Source organism: Neolamprologus multifasciatus, chromosome 10 (genome assembly GCF_963576455.1).
Source record: "Neolamprologus multifasciatus chromosome 10, fNeoMul1.2, whole genome shotgun sequence".
In the NCBI taxonomy this organism is placed as follows: Eukaryota; Metazoa; Chordata; class Actinopteri; order Cichliformes; family Cichlidae; genus Neolamprologus; species Neolamprologus multifasciatus.
In genome coordinates this window covers 4662635-4683086 of record NC_140448.1, presented here as the reverse complement: position 1 = coordinate 4683086, position 20452 = coordinate 4662635, and the positions used below count along the sequence as shown (strand labels likewise).

Below are 20452 nucleotides of genomic sequence, written 5' to 3'. Positions count from 1 at the left end.
CCGAGGCCGGGTCGCGGGAAGAGAGGCCCAGACCTCCCTCTCCCCAGCCACCTCCTCCAGCTTATCCGGGGGAACACCAAGGCGTTCCCAGGCCAGCCGAGAGAAATAATCTCTCCAGCGTGTCCTGGGTCTGCCCCGGGGCCTCCTCCCGGTGGGACATGCCCGGAACACCTCGCCCAGGAGGCGTCCAGGAGGCATCCTCGTCAGATGCCCGAACCACCTCAGCTGGCTCCTTCCGATGTGGAGCAGCAGCGGCTCTACTCTGAGCCCCTCCCGGATGGCCGAACTTCTCACCCTATCTCTAAGGGAGAGGCCAGCCACCCTTCGGAGGAAGCTCATTTCCGCCGCTTGTATCCGCGATCTCGTCCTTTCGGTCACTACCCACAGCTCGTGGCCATAGGTGAGGGTAGGGACGTAGATCGACCGGTAAATTGAGAGCTTCGCTTTTACACTCAGCTCTCTCTTCACCACGACGGACCGGTGCAGCGTCTGCATTACTGCAGCTGCAGCACCAATCCGTCTGTCGATCTCCGGCTCCCTTCTCCCATCACTCGCGAACAAGACCCCGAGATACTTGAACTCCTCCACTTGGGGCAGGAACTCATCCCCGACCCGGAGTGGGCACTCCACCCTTTTCCAGCTTTTTGGAGATTTGGAGGTGCTGATCCTCATTTCCGCTGCTTCACACTCGGCTGCGAACCGTTCCAGTGCAAGCTGGAGGCCCTCACCCAATGGAGCCAACAGAACCACATCATCTGCAAAAAGCAGAGATGAGATTCCTCAAACATACGGAGCCACAATGCGTGGAAGCTTTATTAAAGTTGGTAAATTACCAGCCGTGAGGCTTTATATTTAGATTTCCTACAGATGATAAATTCAACTTTCCACGCGGTAGTATCCATGGATTTGTTACCAAGTTTTTACAGTTGTTACAGCTTTGAGGTGGCTGTAGCCCAGGAGGTAGAGCAGTTCAATCCCTGAGTGTTCCCTTTCTGCGTGGGACAATAACCCTTATGCAACCATCTGACTGTGAATGTCTGCAAATGATGGATAGAAGCACTCGTACAAATAAAGTTGTATGCAGTCTACTCCAGATCTGCAGATATCTTAAGCCAACGTTTCTGCGTCTCAGGTGGAAAGTGTTGGATCGGTGATCGATGCTTGAGTCTTTGGCCTTAATGTTAGCATGCATCACTGTAACAGTGCATGCAGCATGTAGAGTATGTGACAGCGAATAAGGAACCTGAATCGTCACCTTTATTTACTGAATCGACTGGTTTGTGTGCTGAATTAGCCCGATCGTGTCGCGCAGCGGTTTGTGTGGAGCTGTGCTTCTTAGCTGTGTTTGACTAAAACAGCGTTTTGGGTTTTTTTCGTGCACCCCCTGAGTTGAGTTTGAATTTCTCAAACACAACACAGATTTGGTAGTCATGAGCTCCACGAGTGCATCAGTGCACAGTCACACACAGACCAGACCACACAGTAGCGTCAGCAGGCCGTTTTGACGGCTGTGTTGGCTTCTCGATTCAGACGCGCGTCCAAATCTGAATCTGTTCTGATTTGGAAACGACTGCTGAACAAAAACCTCAGTATGGATACTCGTGTTTTCACGTTAACACATGCAGTCGTCCCTCTAAGTTGTTTTGTTTTGCCTATGGTAGCAACTGGGTTTACTCAGGTGTTCAGAGAACAGACTGTAAATCACACAACAGCCGTCGACAGTCATGCCCTACGGTTGTAACCACTGTGCTTCCTACCCTCGCCACATTGTATCTTTTTTTTTTTTACATTTCTTTTTGTTCAGTCACGATGTTGACACACAGCGTGGCAAATGATAAACTGATCATCTTAACTCATCTGGGGGTTTGCCAGGACCCTTTGTGTTAGTCAGGAAGCACAGAGGAGCAGCCGTTACAGCCACGGCTAATGTGATGAAATTATTATTTGTGTGTGTTATGCTCGTGTAACTATGCATCAAGTCAGAAAAATAATGTAAAAAACGAGAAAGAAAAAACCCCTCTGTGTTATGATAATTGCACACTCGGGACACACGCGCTCAGGAATGTACATACATGCTGACATTCCACACGAAGAGCTTCCGATACGTGACAGACGTGGAGCGAGATTTGGCTGTAGTGCTGCTGATGGCCGTGGATGTCGCACTTTATTATAGAGATGAAGTCCACAGACTTGCTTATACTCATCAGCTCTTTACCTGTTGCCTCCTGGTTGATATCGGTGGAATATTTCAGTCAATGATCAGATGTTTGTTGTTTCTGGATTAATATTGATGCCATCATTTTGTCTCTTGTTGCGATGCTGAACAGAGGCACTGTGGGAGAATTCATTTAAATCAGGGGTGTCAAACTCAAATACACAGTGGGCCAAAATTCAAAACTGGATCAAAGTCGCGGGCTAACGTTAATATTCATTGAAAAAAAATCTTCCTCCAAATATAACAAGGAATCTTTTCTTATGGACTCAAACAAGTTTTGCTGAAAAACTAAGTATGGAACAAGCAAAGCTTAATACTAAACAATATATATAACTTAATATTGCACACATGCAAAATCGAAATTCCAATTAAATAACACATCAGTGGAATTCATTTCTTAAATAAAAAATGTATTTGGAGCCTTGTCATGATCCAAGCAGCCAGGAACACACAGGCACAAATGTAATCTTCAAAACAAAGGGTTTTATTAGACCCCCAAAAAAGGACAAGATGATTACAAACATTCAAAATAACAAAAATAAAGTTTTTAAGAACCAAGTGGGCCCATAAAAGAGGTTAACTTAACAGAATGTGACTCAAAAGTCACTTAACAAAAACATAACTCAACAAACTGACTGCCCAAATGAGAAACAGCTCCAGTTATATAGCAAATGAATAAACCATTATATACACCAGAGGTGAAACTAAAGAGATAACAGCTAACCATCATTCAAGAAGAAGCCCATTCCCCCTGCATGATCACAATAGATGGTCCAGTCCACTTTATTGGCTTCTGCATTTAAACCAGCTCCACCCTCAGCCTCCTCTTTCAGCCAAACCAGGTAACTCAGAAAGAGCAGAAATATAATCAATATAACATATAAAATAAAATAACAAACAATGCAAAGCAAAGTCTATGCCACCATTTGGGCTTTAGCTTCGTGCTGTCATGCATTACAGGTAAACTCAAAAGATCAAATTAGTTTTAGAGCATAACGTAAACATAAGACAAAAGACCAAATGAATATTACCTAAGTTTCTCAGTTGTGTGGTTGCATGCAGCCATCACAAGCCTTCTGAATTAAATTTGATCATTTATCAAATTGTCATCATATTCTCCCACGTGTCCAGAAAGCTCCTGTTTTCTGCCTTTCTTTTTCCCATTTTGGGATAAGTAGCATGGCAGTATTTGCATGGTTGCTATGACTATGGTCAACAGAGGAGAGGGTGCTAATGGGTCCTGTCATGACTGACGCGCCAAAACACCAACAGAGCATTCTGGGAATTGTAGTATTAGCAGTACATGCACTGTATAATACTGGCAGGCTCTAATAGTAATTTTGTATTACTATTAGAGCTGCGGGCCAAATTTGGCCCGCGGGCCAGAGTTTGACACCTATGATATAAATACTCATCTGCAATAATTTTGCAGGAAAGCACCTATAAATTATTATTGCTTTTGCATTAAGCATTGCCTTTCAATTCAATTTAATTTAATTTTATTTATATAGCGCCAAATCACAACAAAAGTCGCCTCAAGGCGCTTCATAGATACAGAGAAAAGCCCAACAATCATATGACCCCCTATGAGCAGCACTTTGGCGACAGTGGGAAGGAAAAACTCCCTTTTAACAGGAAGAAACCTCCAGCAGAACCAGGCTCAGGGAGGGGCGGGGCCATCTGCTGTGATTGGTTGGGGTGAGAGAAGGAAGACAGGATAAAGACATGCTGTGGAAGAGAGACAGAGGTTAATAACAGATATGATTCAATGCAGAGAGGTCTGTTAATACATAGTGAGTGAGAGGCCTTTCAGTCACATAACATGAACGGATCAGTCGCTGTTATGTAGTTGACTGCGAATGAACACACATGGCCGCCAAAAATACTGGCTTTGTTTTGTCTTTACGTGTCTGCAGTGGAGGCAGGCGTGTGGAACTGGTGTCCCTGAGCGCTGCCTCTTTCACATCCACATAAAAAGAGGAAAACATTGTGTGGAGCCGAAACAATTCAGTGGCTTAACATGTCAAGACGATAGAGACTCCCTGTGAGTCGCTTTGCTCGTTTCCAGTCCTACCAAGCGTGCTATTTACACCAGCATCCATCAACAACCTGTGGCGTCCATGGATATCGCAAAGACACAACAGTCCAACAAGCTCTTTAGGTCTTACCGCGTGGGGCCACGCGCTCCAGCAAACCCCACCCCCTGCACACGTTAATGACTGCTGAGGCCCCAGTGGGCTGCAGACATACAACAAAATGATGTGTGGGGAGATGGAAAGCACCCAGCCGGGCTCTGAAAGTTTACAAAAAAGGGGCGATTAAAGTGTCGGAAAAGGCCGGCTAGCGGTGATAAGTTAGGTGGTGTGTGATCAGCTTCAGGATTAGCAAAGCCACTTTTAATAGCGTGCACATCGACACTTTGAGGTGTCTTAGTTGCACCTTCTGCTGTTAAATGGTAATTGCACTTACTTTGCTTTCCCTAAACGGCTACTTTTACTGTGTGAGCCATCTTTGTAGTTCTCAACATCTTCATTCATTCTCTACTGCAGCGTATTATAACTAGTGTGAGTCCAGATTGTGGTAGCTTAAATACACACTCTGTTACTGTCCAGCAGAAAATCTGCTCCTTAAGCTGTTAAGAGCGACGGCCAGAGCTGAGCAAGAACATTTTTCTATTGTCGCTGTTAATTTAAATGTTACAAGAAGCAGAGCTTCAGTTTGGTGAGGGAAGAATCTGAAAATATTTTACCTCGTGAGTTTGGTTACCTCATTCTTTTCCTCCTGTGGGTTAAAACAACAATAATAGCTACCTTTTATTACACAGACCAAAATATTTTAGTCCAAGAAAATCAGACGAGGCCTCTGTTGCTCTGAACTGTTAAACTCCAACACTGGGCAAAGGCCAGAGTTTGAATCTGGCGACGCAGCAGCGTTTGAAAGCAGGGTGTGGAATATGACCGGACTGTTTAACGACAAGTATAATTTGACCTTTTCAGGGATCGCTGTCCTCTGGGTCGGAGATGTTCTCAAAAATTGTTGGACTTTTAACATGTTGCACCCACATTTGGTCTCGTGTTGAGCACAGAGTCAGTGTTGCTGATTGCGAGGGGGGGGAGAAGGAGGGAGATGTGATCCAGATGTCCCGCATTTGATTGAGACCAGAGCCCGGCCATTAAAAAAACACGAACTGAGTCATATAGTTGTTCAACCAAAGCACTGGAGCGCATCGGCTTTTTTCTTTTAAACTATCGCTGGTTAGAGAAAAATCGACGTAAGTGGGATTCACGCATCGCCGCTCGCTTCAAATTTAAAAGACAGAGCCGCTGCCAGGGACGGGATACCAGCTGGAGACGAGAGGAACCTGCGAACACTAAGAAAAGCGGTTATTGTTCCAGGCCTCCAGCGGTTTCATGTCTCTTAACGTGGACTGTGTGAAGAGGAGAAGAGTGGGAATAACCCCCCCTGCTGCTCTGCCTGCCTGAAGTTGCACAGCAGTGACAAGAAAAAGCAATGTGAGGCTAAACACCCGCTTTACAGGGTGACCTACGTTACTGGGAAGCATGCATGCTCCACGAGAGGAGAGTAGCTTTTTATTGTTCCATTTAAGTTGTTCAGGATCAGTAAATAAAAGTTAAAAGGGAAGTTCACCCAAACGATTTAATAAAAAGGAAAACAGTATGCACCCCTGGTGGTTATTTTGCAAATGGAGTTGTTTAATTTTCTCCTGCACTTAAGCTCATTGAGTGCAGATGAAGAGAAAGACAGTTGGTCCTCTAGATTCTCACTACAGTTTAACCCTTTAAAACCGGTCAGAGCAGCACGCTCTGTTTTGCGTAACTATTTTTAATTCCCGGTAGCTCTGCAACCACGTGAGCTAGCGCAATAATTTTTTTTGCATATGAAACCGGAGGAGTTGTACTTACATCTTATGCCATCAGCTTGTCCTCGGTCACAGTTTCCTTCCACATATAACTTTGCAAAAACTGCATAAAAAGCACTTGCAGCAACAAAAACATAATATTCCAGAAACACGCTTTGCCGATCCGATCAGCTGTTTGTAACACTTCCTACGTTGGAATAGACATGTCCGCCATGACCTGCCCGAAACCGGAAGTGACGTCATTTTCGCGGAAATGTAGTTTTTTTTTTTTTTTAACATCAGGGCCTCATGAGCCTATACTGGTGTTTCTAAAAGTTCTCTTTGACTTTATGACTTTCTGTGTCGTTTCTGGGATGCTTAGGACTCATATTGCACTGCTGGAAATAGTTTATTTTGATGCATATGCTGCTTTTTTGCAAATTTGCATTATAATATTTAATTTCGTTTTTCCTGCAGTGTATAAAAATTGGTGTATTTCAAAAATAAAACTATGAAGACACTCAAAATAAATTTCCTGTGGTGGGAAACTATTTTGTGCAACTTTTTTGTATTTACAGTTTTGAGGGATAAGCCTCTTAAATTTCTCTAACTAGAAATATATGTTAAAAAACAAAAACGATTTTCAATTTTTTTGTAGTTTATTGCACTTTTTTGCAATTTATGTAATTACTATGCACTTAATGCAGACATATTATTAAAATCTGGGCTATAATGGTTGTATTGATGTATAGCAACTTGAAATGCTCCCAAAAATGGCTCCACAGCATTTAAACATATAATATAAGCTCTGGCAGACTTGGTTCTATGGTTAAATGTGTTGGAGAGTTCGTGCATTTTAAATTGCTCGTGTTATTATCCAGGATGAAACGAGTGTTCTGTCCAGTATAAAACGACACTGGGCTCCACAGTGACAGAAACAAGTAAACACATTCTCTTGGTATTATAGTATAAACGTTGCGGTTTCGCTGGTGTGATACGCACATGTTCTGTAGCGGTTCGGTTGCATAGTTGCTGTATTCTTCATACAAGAGATGAATGAGGCAATCAACTGGGAAGCCATGAGGGCTTAAATCAAATTTGAGAATGGCTCATAATTTAGGTACGTACGTCAACTACAAAGGCAGCCGAGGACTGGACAGAGTGTTTACTTGTCTTCTGAGGTTTTCTGTCGTATCACTCAAGGACAAAGGCAGGATCGGTATGTTTTTAATGGCTCTGAAGAAGTCAGCGAGGCTGCTCTAGGTTGACAGCTGAGTTGCGTAAGCAGCCCTTCATCTTGGCGTCCTGCTGCTGAGAAGCCTATACGAGCGCTTTTTATCCATTTTTCATTAAAAAGTTAATAAAAAGCATCTGCGCTGCATGTGGGATAGTTTCTTGTTTTTGCCACACAAACAGCACAACTGCAGAGATGCTCGTCTGTCTGACGGAGCTGAAACGCTGCCGTGGTGTTCATCGTCATACCGGCGCGATGGTCAGCTCCTCGTTTTCTCAAGGGGAGCTGAAGAAGACAGAAGCAAACGAGGAAAGAGGAGTGCGTGGGGGTCGGGTGCTGGGGTCAGCAGACCCCTGGATATTCTTAAGAGCCGCGATGAAAACCCAGTGTGACAGAGCAAGCAGCCACCGCATCGCTCAGGAGACGCCTTAACGGCATTGACCAAGATGGTGAAATGGTTATGCCGGGGTCTTAAGTGCAGCAGTAGTCATTAAAATAGCATTCAGTGACAGATGCTCAGTGTAATCATTTCTCAGATATTGGAAATTACAGCTCCCGGTGATTTATAGAGTAACCGCTGCCATTAGATCTTTAACAGTTGCGAGGCAGGTGTGGGTTTTTTCTTTTTAAAGCAAGTCCAAATGATTTATGGTCCCCTGGCATTTGAAATTGCACATTAAAGACATTGTGAAACTTACAAGCAGCCCACACCACCATTTAAATACGGGCCAAGCCTCGGCTCCGGCATGTGAGCCAGATCTGTTGTTTTGCACATTTGGAGTATTAATTAGAACGTCTAAACAGGCGAGCCAGCACATGTGGACGCTTCAGCCCGTGTATACATTTCAGCGGGTCAGTCAGTCAGTCACTGGGAGCCTTCCCACCATATTCTCATGAACCGCGCTAAAGCTACGCTCGACCACCCACCTGCAGAGCCGTGTCTTCCTTATGTTCCCGCGTTTCATCCAGTGGACTCGGAAGAGGAGTGAGAGCAGTCGGTATACGAGAAAATGCTTAAATATACAGACTTTGTAGGTTTGCCCTGCGACCTCGTGGCCCCGCTTCTCTAATTGGCTGCTTTTAATGCTTTTAACAAGGTGTCTATAGAGACCATCGCAATTTTGACAGAAAGAAAACAGAGCTCAGATGGACTCGGTGCCCTCTATTTTAGCTTTGTTATTGTTGTCAAATCTCCAGAATTCATTGGTTTCAAACAGGCTTGTACATCTTTGTGCTGCAGATTTCCTCACTGCGAAAATCGCCCACAAATGTGGTCGTTTAAGTGCTGCTGACACCTGCTAGCAGGCCCCAGAGTACAGACAGTGTAGAGACACCGGTCGTGCATCAACCACAGATGAAGCGTTATAAGTCAGCCTGCTATTAAAAGATCCCTGAACAGAAATAAAACGCAGGACAAGGTTTAAAAAGAAACGGACAGGAAGCGAGAGAGCGGCGAACCTTCCTTTGCTTCGTCCCGTCGTTGTAACTACGTGTTTATTGGTTGTTTCCTTCATTTAACAAGAGTCCCAGCTTTATATTTGAAGGCTGTCTGTGGATAAAGGGTGTCTAGACCCTGCAGTTAAAAAGCTGGCAGGCTGGGGGCATTCATATAAAAGCCGGGGACTTTCCTGTAAGATGCTGCTTTTGTCTTTTTACAATGTCGTGGCTCCACACTTATTAATTACATATTTTCGGGTCTACACCCAGAGCCAGCACTTGCACATTAACTATGCTGTGGTTGGGATGCTCTTTAGATGAGAAGGAAAGAGAAGTGCGTTTTATTTTATTTATTCTTTTTGCAGGGGGAAGAAATGTGACAGATTTACGTCTGCCCTCAAATCACTGTTATTCTTTGTCATCTTTTTTTGTCTGTCCGGTGCATCCAGAGTTGAATATTAGCTAAACGAAAGCAGATTTCATGTTTCGGTAATCAGTCTTTTGAACGCACGCTTAAGCGAGTGGGCGTGTTGATTGCGGTGCCTGTCGTTTTCAGTTTGCTGTGTTAGTTTCACAGACGTGACCCTTCGGCGGTGCTGCGGGAGAGGGATGTGCTGACGGAAGAAACTGCCTGATCAAGGAAAGTGAAGAAATGTGCGGAGGCCTGCTGGGAAAGAGATGATTTGATTTGATTTACGTGTAAAACACAATTAAACAAAAGAACCGCGTACATTGTGCACGAGGTGCGAGAGGCAGAAAAAGCTAACCTGAGATAAAATGAGAACAAATTGTTTGGAGATTCAGCGAGTAACCGGTGCCGCACACAGGTCATCTGTGGGCCTGTTTGTGCGTCTTGATGGACAGACGGGGCACCGGTTTGGCCCGGGTTGGTAATTTATTTCATCCTGTTTAGTGCAGACGACTGTTTCAGTTTATGTTGCCGGCTGAGTGATTAAAAACGGCGTCCGGCCTCCTCTTACTCTCGCAGACACGTCATGTCGATTTTTCCTGTTGTAGCAGAGATAATGGCAACGGCAGCCTGTTCTCAAGGGCTGTTATTTTATACAGCGATTTCCTTTTTACTCTGGAACGAAATACAAGAACAAACGATTGAACGCTGGTGTTTCTGTTTGATTTGAAGTCATCCACACTTAACGGGTTCTTTGTTTGCACGACCGCTCCACCGGCTTTTATTAAATTGTGCTTGCTGTCTTTGTGTAGTCGCTGACGGACAAACAAACGGCATTAATTAAAAGCGCTCTCTAACCGAAGTTCTCCTTCAGCGCCTCCTCCCCTCGACTCGATCCTCCCCGCCGCTGCGGTGTAATAATATATTTGGCGTTACGGGACGTCCCCGTGAGGAATTCCTGGTGTTTGGTGAACCAGAGTCTCTCTGCAGTGTGATTTCAGACACGGCGGACAGCAGTCATTAATCACCGCGCTGTACGGGAGTGTGCGTGGTGCGTTTGTGTGTGTTGAAGGTAGCTTTGTTGCTTTCAGTCGTGTTCATCAGCAAACAAATCCTGTCTGTTTTTGGGGAAGTGATGTTGGCTCTGCCAGCAGTGCACAGGGAAGCCTGTTGTGCTGTTCTTCCTCTCCCTGTTAGTTATTTCCGAATGCTGAGATATGACCTCTGGCGTGTCGCCTTCTCCGCGGGGCCCTGGCTGCACGTCGGCGATACGGAGGTCTAACGAGCGACGGGCCGCGTGGCCCTCGGGCTACGCCGGCACTTTCTCTTTGCCAGACTTTTGCAGAAACATCCTGTTAAATTTCATTTTCGGGGCTGCAACGATCTCCATGTGTTCGAGGTTTACTTCTCAACCTTCCCGGATCTGCAGCGCGATGCGTGAGTGAGGAGGTGTTTACAGTGAACCCTGCAGTCAGAACGTTGTCTGACATGTCCAGACAGCCGCAGATATGATGTAAAGCAAACTTTCAGGATGTGGATAAAAGCCAAATAAAAGAGAGAGAGCTGTTAGATGATAATGTTCTCGTTATCGAGAGGAAATGCTAAAACACGAATGTCATACAGTGAAATCTGGACGTATAAGATCTATAAGCTGCAGAGTTTCTGCTGTATTTTTCTACTTTACTCCTGCACAGGATCACCTCTGACCTCCCTGTGGCTCACACACGGGAATACTATCAAATAGACATGAAGCGATTAGTCACAGTATTGTAGGTTTTTTATTCTTTTACTTTTCCACCTTTATTCTTTTAGTAAAGAAAAAGCACAAGCTTTACTCATTTTTATCTTTACAACCTTGTTTATATTTGACTTGGCCTCTTATCAGCTCAACATGTAACATCTCAACTCTGCTGATGAATTTCATGAGCCAGAAAACTAAAACTCCTCCAAAGTTCACTCATCTTTCCTCCCACGTTGCTTCAGTGTTTGGGTGAGAGGTTAAGAGCAGACTTGGGGTTCGGTTCCTCCGAAGGTAAAGGTGAAGAATTTTGAAGGGCTCTTCAGATAAAGCTCTGATATGAATGTAGTCCCTGAAAGTATTCACAGGTCTGAGTGTGTGTGTGTTTGCTCGGAGCAAATCTTCTGTGGAGCTCGTTTCTCATTACGCTGAAGCCTCCTCGGTGGGAGATCAGGAGGCATGAGCGCTTAATGACTGAAAGGGATGAGCCTTAACATCCCGAACCGTATCTCTGCACGTCAGCGTATTCACCTCGCTACCCCACGCCAGCACCCAAGGGCATCTCCCTGCATGTCCTACCTAAGACATGCGACTGGCGCCGATGGGACTTTCCCACCATGCTGAAAAGAAAATTTGTTCCCATTCGGGGGCGGATAAACACGTTGTTTGGACCGCTGCTGTTTGATATTTCAGTTTAGCGCAGTACGGAGGTGGCATCTGTGGGAAGGGATCATAGACTCAGACTTCGTTTCCTGAGCGATCTGCAGGTATCACCCAATGTAAACACTGGCGGCTACGTTATCGGACACTTTCAACAATGCGAGGCAAATCGTTCCTGTGGCAAAGCCAGAGAACGAGGGTTTTGTTGACATTTCACGTAGATGGACGTGTAGTATATTTTGATGTGTAATATGGATGTAATGGCCGGCCTGCAGACGTTCTTTAATCCTCTTTAAGTGTTTCTTTTTCTTCTGCATTTCACAGATTCCCTTTGTACCCCAGAGGAGAGCGGTTTCATTTTGAATATGGCGTCTACTTACTCAACAAGAACATCGCCCAGGTAATACATGTGTGCATGCACACGCACTAAACATGTTTGACGTTATTTTTTAATTTGAACATTTACAATCTTACTTATTTAGAGTTGAAAACTTATTTAAAAATCATACTAATTTGTAACTGTAAGTTGTCCTGCAGTTTCTAAAAGTTGCTAGTACCGAGTGCAGCGTCGCGCCCATTAACTTCCTAAGACCCGAACTCTTCCACTGCAGCGTTTTTAATTTCTCTTTGATATTTTGGCATATTCGGGCCTGATGAATGTAAAAACAACCTTATCTTTTTTACCTTATTTTTGTTTTTAACCCTTTAAAGCCGGTCAGAGCAGCACGCTCTGTTTTGTGTAACTATTTTTAAATCCCGGTAGCTCTGCAACCACGTGAGCTAGTGCAATAATTTTTTTTGCATATGAAACCGGAGGAGTTGTACTTACATCTTATGCCATCAGCTTGTCCTCGGTCACAGTTTCCTTCCACATATAGCTTTGCAAAAACTGCATAAAAAGCACTTGCAGCAACAAAAACATAATATTCCAGAAACAGGCTTTGCTGATCTGATCAGCTGTTCATAACACTTCCTACATCCATCAGCGTGAACTATCGCATGTCCACCATGACCTGCCCGAAACCGGAAGTGACGTCATTTTGTGGAAATGTAGTTTTTTACCATCGGGGCCTCATGAGCCTATACTGGTGTTTTTAAAAGTTATCTTTGACTTTATGACTTTCTGTGTGGTTTCTGGGATGCTTAGGACTCATATTGCACTGCTGGAAATAGTTTATTTTGATGCATATGCTGCTTTTTTGCAAATTTGCATTATAATATTTATTTTTGTTTTTCCTGCAGTGTATAAAAATTGGTGTATTTCAAAAATAAAACTATGAAGACACTCAAAATAAATTTCCTGTGGTGGGAAACTATTTTGTGCAACTTTTTTGTATTTACAGTTTTGAGGGATAAGCCTCTTAAATTTCTCTAACTAGAAATATATGTTAAAAAACAAAAACGATTTTCAATTTTTTTGTAGTTTATTGCACTTTTTTGCAATTTATGTAATTACTATGCACTTAATGCAGACATATTATTAAAATTTGGGCTATAATGGTTGTATTGATGTATATCAACTTGAAATGCTCCCAAAAATGGCTCCACAGCATGTAAACATATAATATAAGCTCTGGCGGACTTGGTTCTATGGTAGGTCTTAAAGGGTTAAGAAAAATAAGAGCGACATATGAGGATATTCGTTTAAAATTTTGATAGAACAGTAGCAGGATAATGTCCTCGTAAGTGGATATCAGGCCCATATAGAGCAAAATTGAGTATTTTGGTCTAAATAACCCAAAATGTGATGTCCACATATGTGGACGCAGGTCCTCAGAGGTTCAGTTTCACAACACGGCGTTCAGTGTGTCGAGACCTGCTGTTGACATACAGGTGTTAATACATTTACACTCTGCCATCACTATAAAGGATGATGATATTATATCGGTCTCATGTCGTCAAATTGTCTCATGAAAACAACAAAACCATTGTGTCACCTGCAGGCTTCCCCAGTCTGTCTGTTGCTCCCAGGAACATCTGGTTGGTCTTTAAAAAGCTTGATTGTTATTAATGGAGGTGTTAGTCATAAAGAAATTCCTGAAACAGCTGTAAAAGCCTTTTAGTCAGGCTTAATTTAAATATTAGTAAGTGCTGAATTATTGCAATCTATGTGGACTAATGTGGAATGAAGTTTTTACGCCCTTGATGTAAAAGTAATGAATGATGCTGTTAGTCAGTTGAAGAGACAGACACGCAAAGCTCACAACACACTCATCAACTCATTAACGCTTTTAAATTAGTGCCAATTTACAAGTGTTAATCTGTGATCGTTACCTCTGCCAAGGAAGTTATGTAATTGATTCAGTTTGTGTTTGTTAGCAGGGTTACTCAAGTTATGGATGATTTGCATGGGAATTTTACCAGATGTCCAATTTTGGAATCGAGCTGCGTGTAGATCCAGGAATAATTTAGAATTCCAAGAAAGGATGAAATTGGGCGTTTGATGTCATGTCTCACATGTCGACTTGGATGTTGTGTAAAAGTAAAAACAGAATGAGATGACCCATATTTTATTACCAGTCGAACATGGAAAACATTTCAGATGTTTTTAACTTTTAGCTCATTTTAAATTTAGTGGCAGCAGCAGTTAGGGATGTTCGATAAAAACGTCTGTCGTTTCATTTTCCGCTATCGTTTGTTTCGTGGTGTCGCAAAAGAAACTGTTTACGGCAATATTTTTTCATGGTTCTGATGGTCGCTGTAGTGGCTATGGTCGTGTCCAAATTCATGGGCTGCATCCTCCTGAGGACCCGGCCTTCTCGGTCTACGTGGGCCGGGTCCTCAGAAGGTCGGGTAGGCAAGAAGTAAACAGCTGGAGAAATTGGACGGTCTAGCCTTCTGATTAGCGTCACCGCTGTCTCGGTGGAGTTGAATAAACTCAGCCGTCTGCTCCTTGCTATCTAAAATATAACAGGACACTGGCGTAAATTCTCGACCGTCTCACACTTCTGTTTAATCAGTTTTCTGTTTGACGTTTAGTCAGCTGTGTGAAAATCCCGGAGGAACCCACCCGGGGGATTAATAAAGTTTTATTTTATCTAATAACTTTAATCTCAGCCAAACCGATTTACTCACGAACAAATAAAACACTGAAAAAAGCCCAACAATAACATTTTAGGTTGTCTAAGTGACTTATATATCACGTTTAACCTGAGTAGCGAAACTCCACGGTGATCTGAAAATGATGTGCCGGGAGTTGTGCCGTTCTCGGCGGCTTCAGTGACCCTCGAGCTCCCGGCTATCGAGCTGGTGGGTAACAGACGTCTCCGAAAACATTGAAGCACTTTTGCAAATATGCGATATCTTGATAAACCGAGCAGATATTTGATGTTTACACAGCTACTTTCTCGCCTGAAAATATGTTAAAAGTTTATTTTGTGACCCAGAAAGATTAGTATGAGTAATTTTAAAACTTAGTAGCGACCGCCATCGTTGGAAACTGGAGTTTGGCTGGGCTGCGCTATGAATTCTGGGATATGGTGGGCAACGAAGGACACACCTGACCCATCCTTCAAATTCGGGGAAAAGGAGGACGCATTTGTCGGCTGCATTCGGAGGAGTCTACGAATTTGGACAGCCTTCGGCGCGTTGCTGTGATGTAATCGGTCTACAAATGTGGCCTCAGGAGGAAGCAGCCCATGAATTTGGATTAATTTCTTAAAGTTCTCTCTTTCTCTTATATTTAATATAACCACACTACGGACGGACAAGCGCCTGTTTTTATGCGTTGTCGTTAGCAACAGCGACGGTAAAACCTTCACGTGTCCGCTTGTTTATGTTCCACATAAACCTTTCACAATAAAGCTCAAGATCCTGTTGAGACTTTTCAAAATAAACTGAATCACGTGAAAGAGCAGATTGTTTACGGATGAGAAGCAAAGAAGAGCCGCCAGGTGCTAAAAAATAAAGCTTAGACTCAAACTAGAACAGGCTTTTCCCCGCAGCACGCCGTGTAATAAATACTCACAAAGAAAACGGCGGCCTTTACAACTTATGTCTAAAAATGTATCGTTTCATGCATCGGTTAAAACACTCGACTCCAGCTACATGACGCGCAGCTGGAAACACTTCACGCAAGTCGAGCTGCCCGAGGTTCACAGACTTTACAGAAAATGTTACATTTTTGTGATTTATATCGTTATCGGACGATAGATGTTTTATATCGGGAGATGAGACTTTGGTCATATCGCACAGCCCTAGCAGCAGGTCTCAAATTTGGGATGGGAAATAAGCGCCACTGAAAACAAACAGCTGAAAGAACATTTTGCAACAAATTGGTTGAATTGGCAGCAGCTCAGTAACAAGATTTGCTATAAAGAGCATCTTACAGAGGCGGTTTTTCAACAATCAGAGGTTCATTATTTTGCAGAAAACTTGCATCTCCAGTACAAAGTAATATTTTGAGGACTTTGAGTATCATCATCTATTTTTGTTTGATGATCTGAAACATGCAAGTGTGAAAAAACAGCTTAAATCTTTTAATGTGACTATATATACTTGATAGCAGGAACTATTTATTTTTGGTTTTGGTCTTTTCATGTGATCTGTTGAACTCTTGACCCGTCTCGGTTTATTGAAGTACATATAATGTGTTGACCTTAGTCGCGCCCTCCAGTTATCCTCGAGTCGTTTGGCGCCAACTTTTAACAATTTGCATTCCACTCCCTGTTTTCCTCCTCGTTCGGCCGAGGACGACGGAGCTCTCCACCTCTTAACTGGGCCACTCGCTCTAACAGGTGGCTCGCTTCAGAACGTGGCGCGCTGGGAGGTTTCAGTGTTAATGCTACACCGCGAGCTGCTAGCCAGCAATAAAATCTGCCATCTCTCCAACAGCATCCAAGAATAAGAAAATAAGTGAGATAAGAAAACATTTTAGACGGCAAAAGAAAATAAGTGCTGTCTAAAACCACTGAATGGAATTCACTGGTATTAGCGTGTCATGTAGCTGATGATTCGTGTCTCATGATTTCAGAAGGGAAGCTATTATTCACGTTAATAGCAGAATGCACGTTGTTAGGTCAGCGTTCTTTGTTGAGTGATGCCAAACTAATCCAGCACTCGTTCCATCACTGCTTGTCAGTCGAAGCGATCTCTTGTCAAAGGTGAAATATTTGCTGGGCTGAGGTTTGTGTTTTTCTCTGGATTTTACTGTTTTGTAATAACTGTCAGGGCTAAACACATGTGCACATGTTCGAGCGCTCACACATGCACACAGTCATGCATTCACACTCGCAAAGCCTTGGAAAAGTTTGCAGTAAAGCTCAGATGAACATGTACAAGTATGCACGTTTGTGTGCAGGATGTCTTATGTTCTGGTGTTGTATCGTAGGTGGATTCAAATTGACTGGATTTTAAAGGAAGATCATTTGGTGTGCAATCATCTCAGTTTAGTGTTTTTTATCAGAGCCACACATCAGCTTTCTGTTTCACCAGCCTCGACCACATGGTGACATCAGATGCAGCACAGCATGCTCTCTCCTGCTGAAAGTTTAATTTGCCCGCTGATCGAAGACACATGCAAGAGCGGCTCGGCTGCAGGAGAAATATTCCTGATTGAAATCAGCTTCTCTGTAATGCAGATATTGTCAAGTAATATTGTTGAATTTGTCGGTTCAAAATGTGGCAGCGATTCATGGAGAGGTCTTTTTGGGATTTCAAGAGGAAAGCGTATTCTTTAGACACATTCCTTTTGTAATGATGAAACTGGCCTTATGTATGGTGCTTCAAAGGAATCTGGTCCACTGCAGAGGAACAATGAGTTCCAGACAGCTGGACGTCCTCACCAGTGTCCATGAAACCAGTGCAGAAGGATTCAAATTAAAGGTTTGAATCCAGATGGGAGCCTTCAGCTACAGCACAGGTGGGTACATGTGCAGAGTGCACGAGAACTTTGTAAAAAGAATGCGTGGAATGACGAATTAATAAAAAGGCGGCACGCCTGCTATTTGCCGATATGCAACGCTCGCAAAGCCTCATCTGTGCAGCAACAGAATTCACTACATGATAAATGTAGATTCCCAAGTTCTCTTTGCTGCCGTGGCCTCTTGTTTAGGATCCAAACACTTTGTCTTTGCTTTTTTGACCTTGAGAAATGTGCTTCTAACAGCTCGGAGGAGCGTTACTATTTTTACAGGATAAAATTTCAGCTTTCGTCCAAAGCGCTTTATTATACATCCCATGTGTGCGTCTCCACATTATGGATGAGTTATCAGCTTGACTCCAGAACAGTACGGTTGTGCCACATGAGTAGTCCAGCTCGATGCTGCGATTGTTTAAAACCTGAAAAAACCGAAGTGCTAAACATGTCACAGTCGATAAAGTGCAACGCTGCACAAACGGAGCTTCTTCCTCCCAGTTTGGCTGATTTCTGAACTCCACATTAAGCTGTTCACGTCTCTGAATGTAAGCTATCAGTTTTGTGGTCTCGCATCACAAAATTTCAGGGTTTAGGACTTAATCCTGGGAAATGCAGGCTTAACTCGTATGTAATGTCTCCTTTAAATCTAATTAGAAGTCATTAACTGTGATTGTCAAGCACTTTATCAGCTGGCTGACTTTAACTTTTTACTTTTACTGCTCTGTGTTTCCTGTCGAGGTTCTTATTGGGGCTTTTACTGGGAAATGGCTCATTTATTGACCCTACGCTTTAACCTGTGGTTTTCTCTGGCTAATATTATTTTCAAACAGACGGCTTTCCTAGTTGCAGCAGAGTCATTATTGAGATTGCGGTTTTTACATTTTTCTTTGTGTCTTTGGAGGCCTCGTTGTTTTGAATCAGCCACGTTAAGCAGTCATGCACAGCTTGTCCAAAGTCTGGCTTCGCAGACAAGCAGAGGTCTGGTTTCACAGCAGGCCCGACTGAACGTCTGATTGGCTGCTTTGGTGGTGACTGGACGCTGGGTGGGATACATTAGCTGTCCGTCTACTATTAAATTGCCTCGTGCGGCCGTGTTTGAAAGTGATACAGTCGAAGCCGGCGAAGGATCTGTGCCATAGCGGGGCGGGGCGAGCCTTCTTTGATGTGGTGAGGGGAACGTTCGCTCCTATTGGGATGGAGAAGATGCGCTGAGCATCCTGGACGTCAGCTGATAACAGCTTGTTCAGCTTCATTTGTTTGAGGATAAGAAGTTTAAAAACAAAAAGCCATGAGGAATGTTCGGGCTAAAGTCCAGCTATTCTCCTGTGTAATCAGAAAATATTGCAAGATTTGCAACGCTTGAGTGAGTCAAAAATGTTTGTTTGGAAACTGTTTTCTCTTTTGTTCCCAAACCTCAGAGTTTGGAGAGGATGTGAGAAGAGTTTTTTCTCTCTCTTTGCTTGGCTGTTACATGAATGAATTACATGAGGTTTGTTTTTAATAGCATGTAAGTGGGCCTGATGTATCCATCTACAGGGAGGCATAAATGTTAAAGTCTGCCTCTCATCTATACACAGAAAAACCCAGCGAGTTAGGCTGGCTGAGTGGAGCGGCTTATTGTCATGTGCTGCGTCTCCAGATTGCCAGCTTTATCCACCACGCTCTGTTTTTGGGAAACAGGCATGTGGGGCTTATTAGATGACAACTGATGCTACACGAAGGAGCCATGCTTTCAACAGGAAGAGGTCAACACAACAGCTAGTTCTCAGACTCGGTGCTTGGTATATCATGTTTTGTGGGCCTCAGGCACAGGAAACCAAGTATTGGGATTTAAAACACAGTAAATCTGTTGCAGCCCGAGCAGGTCACCCCTGGGTTCACCTTTATTTCTATCTACAGGAGAAAGTCGCTTGTATTCTTCCACCTGCCAAGTCTCTGGGCAATTTCACACCGTGGTCTAAAGGCAGAGTGCCATAGCGGTGGTCTGGGGCATACGTCAGAGCGCCTGCTGTCATTAAGAGCGGCAACTGTGGCTCCATAAAACACAGCTATGACTCATGGGGGAGCCTACTGCATTTAGTGGTTAGTGGAGGTGGCAGCGAGCGCAACACGAGCTGGTTGGCTGGAGGTATTCTTGGTGCAGCTCCTTTGGAAAGGTTGTTTAAAATTACAGCAGTATGCAAGAGTTGGTGTTTACAGTTGGATGATGGGAACGAGGCTCACAGGAAGTTGATTCTGAATCATTTATATATGCTGTCACCTAGTGTGAGTTCCCTAACTTTGGATAAATGGTGAAATGGGAGATTTAATACTAAATATATTCTAAAAACATGTCAAACTCATTTTCAAAGTTAAGGATTGTGAACATAAATCAGAGCATACAGTGTTGCGGTTGTGTTGTACGGTCACTCGGTGAAATATAGTGAAATTTCTATTTTGCTTATCTCAACCATCCACAGCGAGCGTGTTTGGATAAAATACAACAGGGGAAATTGTCCTTTTTCCCTCGCAGACACCGCTGAAACCAAAGTTAGTGAGAAGTCTGACAGATTTGTAAATAAAATGTGAGCTGGCAGGAAACTGGTCTCGTTTCGCCATCTTAAAAAAGAACATGGAAACGTTACTGTGTGTCCAGCTTATGGTGAGGTGTGCAGGGAAACCCTTTGACCTCATCGGCTCTTTTGTTCATTGTTGCTCTTCTCTCATTCATCTGTTCAGTTCCCATGCTCCAGGCCAAGCTGTAGACCCTCCATCTCGTCGCCTCTTTGACAGTTTTTGACCCCAAGTCACAAGAGATGGGACAAAATCTTGGCATAGCCCTCTGCTGCCATTAGCTCATGTGATTGCGCTTCGATAAAAACCATATGACCCACTCAAAGACAGGCAGAAAGTGAGCATTGCACAGCTCCCTTCCACCTCATAACTCCCCTCCACCTCAGACTGAGTTGTCACGATGGTTAAAATTCTCCGTGGGAAACTATCTCCAGCTATTACCTTATTTTCTTTAGTGCACATGTTGGAGATGGTACAGGTCGACGACTGA

At 43.6% G+C, this 20452-nt stretch overlaps 1 protein-coding gene across 1 annotated transcript in view; it reads left to right on the top strand.

Moving 5' to 3' along the window:
* Positions 1-20452, top strand: part of uvrag (UV radiation resistance associated gene) — a 114041-nt gene that overhangs the window by 47193 nt on the left and 46396 nt on the right. Inside the window, exon 13 of the mRNA XM_085174871.1 lies at positions 11877-11952. Within this exon, the coding sequence (XP_085030997.1) occupies positions 11877-11952 (76 nt within the window). The remainder of the gene's footprint in view (positions 1-11876; positions 11953-20452) is intronic.